Here is an 8,097-nt window from a genome sequence, read left to right on the forward strand (position 1 = left end):
TGGGTGTTAACCCGTGGGTGGTGGTAGGTGACCCGTGGGAGGTGGGTGGGGACCGGTGGGAGATGGTAGGTGGGTGGTGACACGTGAGAGGTATGTGCACCTGCAGCACCAATGTCACATTTAATGCAACTGTGATGATCACATTGCATGCAACTGTGAGCGGATTTGTGATATCACAAAACAGTCATCTGTGATCGTGGCCTGTCAAAAAAGTAGACCAAAATCAAAAATTTTACTCTAGCACATATGTATATCTATATCCATCTTGCAAAAAAATACCTGTGTATATCTATCCTTTCTTGCATGCATATGTGCAGACCTACACACGTACCTGTGTTTACCTTCCTTTCTTTCTTATTAGATTTTTTACCCCTACCGCAATGCCTTTACCCCTAAGTTTCAAGTACAGTTGTGTTTTTTATGTGGTTGCCTACGGTTGTGTGTGCTCTTCATCGTTCTCTCTCCGCGCTGCTTCGTGTGTCTTTGCTCTCATATTCGCTGATAGCGTCGATTTTCAAATTGCCTGTGTTGAGAGAGGTGAGAGAAGATTATATCGTACGATTGTTTTATGTGATGAATAATACTTACAATTTGATCAGGTTTTGATCCAAGGCTGGTGCAACGTGTGCTAGTCTCGTTCGGTGTCGTTTGCGTTGAGCTATTTATACTGGTGATCAAGGCAAGTATAAAGGACCAATATAAATGATCGTGTCGGTGAAATTGATGCCACGGCTAGTTAACCTTTTTTTTTTTATTTAGTTATGGATTGCGAGAATAAGGAAAATTTGGATACACCAAATCCAAGAGTTGTCCTTGGTGTTTTAAACGATGCAAAGAGTAATAAAACGATTATCGGTAGATATATGTTATTTATAATTGTGTTAAATATAATTTATTTATACTTTACATATTTAACAGGTCCTAATAACCCGAAAAAGCAATTTGTTGTGTTGAAAGGTTTCAAGGCTGACGCTGCTCCCGGTAAGTGCTTCAATGGCGCTTGTCTTAAAATTTTACTAATCATGTGACCCTTTCACAGGTCCTAGCAGGCCGAGACAGCAGTTAGTTTCCTTGCAGACGCTTCCGGCTGTTTCCTCTGCTCCCGGTAGGTGCATCGTTGATTGTAGCGCTTGTCTTAAAATTTTACTAATCATGTGACCCTTTCACAGGTCCTAGCAGGCCGAGACAGCAGTTAGTTTCCTTGCAGACGCTTCCGGCTGTTTCCTCTGCTCCCGGTAGGTGCATCGTTGATTGTAGCGCTTGTCTTAAAATTTTACTAATCATGTGACCCTTTCACAGGTCCTAGCAGGCCGAGACAGCAGTTAGTTTCCTTGCAGACGCTTCCGGCTGTTTCCTCTGCTCCCGGTAGGTGCATCGTTGATTGTAGCGCTTGTCTTAAAATTTTACTAATCATGTGACCCTTTCACAGGTCCTAGCAGGCCGAGACAGCAGTTAGTTTCCTTGCAGACGCTTCCGGCTGTTTCCTCTGCTCCCGGTAGGTGCATCGTTGATTGTAGCGCTTGTCTTAAAATTTTACTAATCATGTGACCCTTTCACAGGTCCTAGCAGGCCGAGACAGCAGTTAGTTTCCTTGCAGACGCTTCCGGCTGTTTCCTCTGCTCCCGGTAGGTGCATCGTTGATTGTAGCGCTTGTCTTAAAATTTTACTAATCATGTGACCCTTTCACAGGTCCTAGCAGGCCGAGACAGCAGTTAGTTTCCTTGCAGACGCTTCCGGCTGTTTCCTCTGCTCCCGGTAGGTGCATCGTTGATTGTAGCGCTTGTCTTAAAATTTTACTAATCATGTGACCCTTTCACAGGTCCTAGCAGGCCGAGACAGCAGTTAGTTTCCTTGCAGACGCTTCCGGCTGTTTCCTCTGCTCCCGGTAGGTGCATCGTTGATTGTAGCGCTTGTCTTAAAATTTTACTAATCATGTGACCCTTTCACAGGTCCTAGCAGGCCGAGACAGCAGTTAGTTTCCTTGCAGACGCTTCCGGCTGTTTCCTCTGCTCCCGGTAGGTGCATCGTTGATTGTAGCGCTTGTCTTAAAATTTTACTAATCATGTGATCCCTTCACAGGTCCTAGCAGGCCGAGACAGCAGTTAGTTTCCTTGCAGACGCTTCCGGCTGTTTCCTCTGCTCCCGGTAGGTGCATCGTTGATTGTAGCGCTTGTCTTAAAATTTTACTAATCATGTGATCCCTTCACAGGTCCTAGCAAACTAAATGAGGCTGAAGCAAATGAAACGGCGCAAGGTATGTTCATCGTTAGTTATCCTTAATTTTTAAACCTTTTTTCTATTTAATTTTTTGCTCTTTTTATTATAGACCCAAAAGACGTTCCATTTCTCGTGACAGAAAGAATGTTCGTAGAAATGTTAAATGGCAAGTGCATTAGGTTGTTTTTGCAAGGAATTATCTTTTAATCACTATCGATCTGGTTTGCAGTTCATCTTACGCCTTTAATCCAAAAAATGTTGGATGAAACATTAACCGGTAAGTACATTGGGTTATTTTTGCAAGGAACTATCTTTAAGTAACATATTCTTTGTAACATTAAGCGAAATTGAAGCCATTAGTGTCCCGGATCGCCAGTTTAGAAGCAGCCTCGGGAGCGCTGTTCAATTTAATGGCTCCAGCACCAGCAGGAAACAACGGTGCAACAGAAATATCAAAAATCACCAACATTGAAGAACTGACCAGCTTCAACGAAAAATTGGCTGCAGACCCTTCGTACTTCGAAGATGTGCTACATTGGTTGCAAGCTTCAATCGGCAACGTAGCAGAAAGCAAGCAAAGGATGGCACGGGCATTAAAGGCGCTGTTTGAAATCGAATTTTTATGCCAAGTATCATGGACAGGGAAGGGAAAACCAAAGAAGCACGCCATGTCGACCTGCAAAGGAATAGTTAAACTATTTAAAGAAATAGGGTCCACGCGACTACATACAGTTGATGATCGAGAAATTTCACGATTTTTTATTTTAAAACTGAGATATGCACTTATGTATTTAAATAGATCTAAGAAAATGTCAGAAAGTGAAAATATATAAGCCCCATGAGTACGATACTTTTTATAATACATGTTTTATTTATACTTATTGGATATCACTCCTCGAATGTGTTTAGGAGGGGAAATAATACTAGTTTACAATCATCATCTTCCACAGTCTTTACTAATTTTACTTTGATATCTGAACAATCGAGTTCGATTTCGTTTGTCAGGCAATCATTCATATTAGCAGCAAATATTAATAGCTCATTAGATGAAATATGTTGATCGAAATATTCATAAACCCGTGAAAACATTGTTGCAGTGATTATAAGTCTTTGTTCCACTTTTTTTACGGATTCAAATTTGAACACCTCATTCTCTCTCGTCAGAAACCAACAGTTCACGCCATCGTTTTTAAGTTTGAAACCTCGCCTAACATACAAAGTATATGTTTGTCCTCGTTGCTTGTAAAATGGTTCCTTAAACTGCTGTCGATTTTGTGGACATTCAAAACTTTCGAACTCCAAAATCCGGCGTATAGCTTGTTCCAAACACCTGTAGTTAGTTCTTAGAAGCTTTTTTTTTATACTGCCTAATTTACGTTCGAACGCATAAGTCGAATATTTACCGATGGCACCAAATCGCACTGCCTCTTCGTACATATGAATAAGACTATGCACATTCAACGTTACACCAGCTTTTGAATATACAAGAGGATAATTTGTTACAAATCTCTTTAACATATCACCTGCAACGCTCCAGAGCCTTTTATGTGCAGTTGATGACAGTATTGTAATTCCACAAAAATAGAGCATGAAGTGTTCATACTCTTCCTTCGTCAATATATCCTTCAGCATTACAGGAGATGCATAAAGGAGAAAGGTTTTGCAATCTGATCCTTTCCAGTATCCCAAATCATCTAGCGATCGAAGCTTCCGGTTTGTTTCAATCGGAAATGTTTGGTTTTGTAGTCGTTGTTGAATCCTAATCCGTTGGGCTCGGTTCCATCTTCTCCTTCCTGGTAACACTCCCATATACCAAATGTTGAGCAGCTTTTTAGTACCACCGAGGTCAACTTGGTGCAAAACATCCCCAACAGGTATATCCTGAATGACATCGAAGTTTCTCAAGTCAAGCAGTGGGGTTGATCCGGTTTGATGCAAAATGTACTCTTTGTCGCGAAACGCGCTATCTTGCCGCCTGACAGCCGTTGTATCCAAAAAAACTGTCCGCTGCTCTACCGATTCACCTACGCAGCAACATTTCAAGCAGGAATGTTTGCCTGTATGGCCTTGCACGCCTGTAAAGATAAAACATGGTAACACTAAATATTCGGGTTGTGGAATAAATGTTCATACATTACCTTTTATGAATGCTCGAGCTGGTGTATCCGCAATAATAGCGCGTAAATACACCCTTATTGTAGCTTCTTCCAGCACTAGGCCAGTTAAGTACAGCGCGTTTATTTCGTCTATCAGAGGTCGCAGAAATGCTTCGTTGTTATCTGGTTTCGATTGACCGCTATAGATTGCAACAATCATCACAGGCCAATCTGGTTGATCCACTATCTTTAGCAAAATAGGCCAAAATTGTGTTTTCGATCTGTTGTGTAGCGGAAGGCCATCAACGTTTAAGTCGAACTGTAGAATCGGCGGCACGTTTTGGTGTTTCCTAAATAATGAAATAACAGCTGTTTTTAATACGCTCATACGTAAGGCGAAACAATCGAACGAATCGTGAATCAACACTATCGAATTATCGTTGATTTACTTACTTTAGCTCAACAGTTAGGCAACGGCGTATTCCATGGTACCAATATTTTCCGCTTCCTATATCTGAGAGGATAGCAGGGTTCCGCTCCGTTTGTAAAATGGTCCTGGGATCTTTCGGCAAGTTAGGATGCGTTGTGGCACGTAAAATTTTTAACAACAACCTAGTTGATGCGTGCGACTCGTTTCCAGCCAGCGCCCAATACCTCAAGCATTCTTCGCTAGTCATATTAGCGAAGTCGGGATCATCGTCTTCATCTTCATCGGATTGCCCTTCAGTATGTTGGACAAAATCATCATCAGATTCCCATTCGTCAAATTCGTTTTGCTCATCGTCCGTGATTGCTTCATTGTCATTATTGGATGAACCTTCTACAGCACAATCATCCACAGCGTAATCCGAGACAAACTGCTGGCTCGAAGCAGGTACTAAAATCACATACAAATTTTATTCACACTTGAAAACTTAACACTTCATAGCTTAACATACCTTGAAGCTCACACTCTGATAGCGGAATGGCAATGTTCTCCAACTTCTCGGGTTCTTGCTGGATTCTTGCAGCTCGCCTGTACAAAACGCCAGATTTACGTAGAGACTGCAATTGGCTATTGCTTCCGCATAGTTCGTTCATCATACGTAGTTTCTTTTCGTAAGAACTCATTTTATCACCACGAAACAATACTTTTTAATCGTAAACTGGTAAAACAAGCACTGTACGTTTCTCAGCAAATGAATCTGTAAATAACAAGGAACTTAAATCTCGGACGTTTCACACTATACTGAACTGCACTTTATTGAAAACCTCCTGCTCAACTGCTACCTCCGTTTCAAAGTATATGAAGGGAAGGTTTTGGGGGTAGACAGTAATGAGAAGGGTGCGATTTTACAGCGACCCTTTTCCCTCTACTGATTCCATAATTTCCATTACTCTGATGGGCTATTTCCATTTTTTGTCTTTGAGAATTATAGTTTGTCTTACCTACACTTGTCCTTGTGATTTTAACCCTGATCAATATATTATTATGAACATCGGGCTGATCCTCTGTAATTTAACAACCTTCCTCAGCAGATTCCTTGGGTAAAGAACAGAAAAACCAAAGATTTTTGGCGCTTCTAATATAATTCAATGCAGTTGCAAAATTTAAACAGACGCTGCTCAACAGCTTTCTTCTTTTTCTTCTCACTCTTCTTTTTCTGTTTCTTCACATCTGTCTGCCTTCCATACAAAACATTGCAATACAACGACGCCCTCTGTCGGTCATTGCGGTGAACCTTCAGTTTTGGCTCACAAATCGACGTTTGGTGCTGCTAGTGTGATGACCCGTGGGAGGTGGTAGGTGGGTGGTGACCCGTGGTAGGTGGGCGGTGTCCCGTGGGAGGTGGGTGGTGACCAGTGGGTGGTGAGTGGTGACACGTGGGAGGTGGGTGTTGACACGTGGAAGGTGGGTGGTGACACGAGGGGGAAGTTGACACTAGGGGCGAGGTGACACAAGGAGGGAGGTGACAGGACAGGGATGGTGCTTCGAGGGGGTGGTGACACGAGGGGGGAGATGACGGCTAATAGACGGCTAATAGACGGCTAATCAACGGCTAATCGACGGCTAACGGACGGCTTAATTCCATGGAATTGACATGGAGTTGCATAATAAGTTGCGCGCCATCTATCGCCATCTTGCTCGGCTGGTACCAGTTGTCACGTCTTGAAAAACTTACTCTCCTGGTATGGGAAATCTGAAAACAGCTGGTTTAGTATGGAATTTCGTACCAGACAATGGAAAGTTTGAGCGAGAGAGATAAGGGATGCTTCTCATTTCGTCCATCTCACTAGCACTTGGGATTTGCAACTATCATCGGGAAGCGCCGAAGATGTCACCTCTTGAAAAACATGCTCTCCTGGTATCGGAAATCTGAAAACAGCTGGTTTTGTATGGCATTTCGTACTAGTCTATGGAAAGTTTGAGCGAGAGAGATGAGAGATACTTCCCATTTCATCCATCTCACTTGCACTTGGGATTTGCAACTATTCGGAAGCGCCGGGAAGTGAGCGATGAAGGGAGAAGGGGGAAGAGGGGGAAAATAGATGTCACCTCTTGAAAAACATGCACTCCTGATATCGGAAATCTGAAAACAGCTGGGTTTGTATGGAATTTCGTACCAGTCGATGAAAAGTTTGAGCGAGAGAGATGAGAGATACTTCCCATTTCATCCATCCCACTTGCATTGGCGATCTCACGTGTTTGATAGTATACAAAAGCAATAGTGATGGGCAAAATTGTCCCAGATGTCACCACTTGCTCATCATGCAAAACATGCTCTCCTGGTATCGTAAATCTGAAAACAATTGTGTGCGCGGTTATGGTATAGTGGTTTTCACAGTTGACCAGTTGATGTGGTCATTGGACAAATATGTAAGCATTTTGTCAACTCTCGTGGCTCTGCACCTAATGGATCAAAGAATGCTATAAAACATAATCAATTGTTGAAATAGTTCGATAAGTAGAAGCTCACCACAGAAATCAACCGTTAATTTTTGTTCATCGCCTAAAACATCGACGTGAGCGAATGATCATGGAGGTAGTCTGTCAACACAAAAACTTGACCTAGCATTTTAGTTTTCAAATGCTAAAAGCTATGCAAATCTAACCGACTGTGCATAACACAAATTATTATTATTATATAAAACTTGCGTTGTTTGTTTAATGGGATACACAATGTTAAACAATCCACTAAATAATAAATAAACAAAAAAAAATCGAAATTCACAACATAGTAACTCGCTCATTCTGTATTGCAAAACGTATGACGGGCGATTACCCCTCACAATGCATCAGAGAATGAGCGATCTCCCGCCAGGATATGCAATATATACGCGGCATACTTACGTGGAGTAATTTGATTGGATAAATTTTCCTCTGCATTCGGCTCCATCTGGGCATCATCCTGTGTTTGTCCCCGTGCTCGATGGTCTCGGCTGTCTTCCTCGGCGACGTATCTTAAACATACCATGAGTGGCGGGAAACCCTCTTCACTCCGTGGAAACAGGAACGGGTACTGTAGTGGACACAATCTCCCGTGTATATTCCGTGCTACCGGTGATATCCTCACAAACACACATGACCCACCTCACCTGCAGTCGGTGCGTTGTTCCGGCACTGGTCAATACCTGGTTTACGTGAAAGGAGGCAAAGGCGCAGCTCATCGCGAACAGACATGCGTTCATACGTATTACTGAACATCCATGTTAGTGGATTGCGTATGATAAATACCCAGGATATAGGATAGACAATAGCGGTTAAGTTCACCACCAAATGCTGGTGCTTGAGTGTTTAGTTAAG

General features: G+C 42.4%; 1 protein-coding gene across 1 annotated transcript; it reads left to right on the top strand.

Moving 5' to 3' along the window:
* Window positions 1–761: 761 nt before the first annotated feature.
* LOC128299738 (nematocyst expressed protein 3-like) lies at window positions 762–2,353 on the top strand. Its single transcript, XM_053035786.1, has 13 exons — window positions 762–855; window positions 919–981; window positions 1,040–1,105; window positions 1,170–1,235; window positions 1,300–1,365; window positions 1,430–1,495; window positions 1,560–1,625; window positions 1,690–1,755; window positions 1,820–1,885; window positions 1,950–2,015; window positions 2,080–2,145; window positions 2,210–2,265; window positions 2,327–2,353. The coding sequence occupies exons 1-13, from the start codon at window positions 762–764 to the stop codon at window positions 2,351–2,353; spliced, it is 834 nt and encodes a 277-aa protein (XP_052891746.1).
* The last annotated feature ends 5,744 nt before the right edge of the window (window positions 2,354–8,097 follow it).

The sequence above is a fragment of the Anopheles moucheti genome, chromosome 2 (assembly GCF_943734755.1).
Source record: "Anopheles moucheti chromosome 2, idAnoMoucSN_F20_07, whole genome shotgun sequence".
In the NCBI taxonomy this organism is placed as follows: Eukaryota; Metazoa; Arthropoda; class Insecta; order Diptera; family Culicidae; genus Anopheles; species Anopheles moucheti.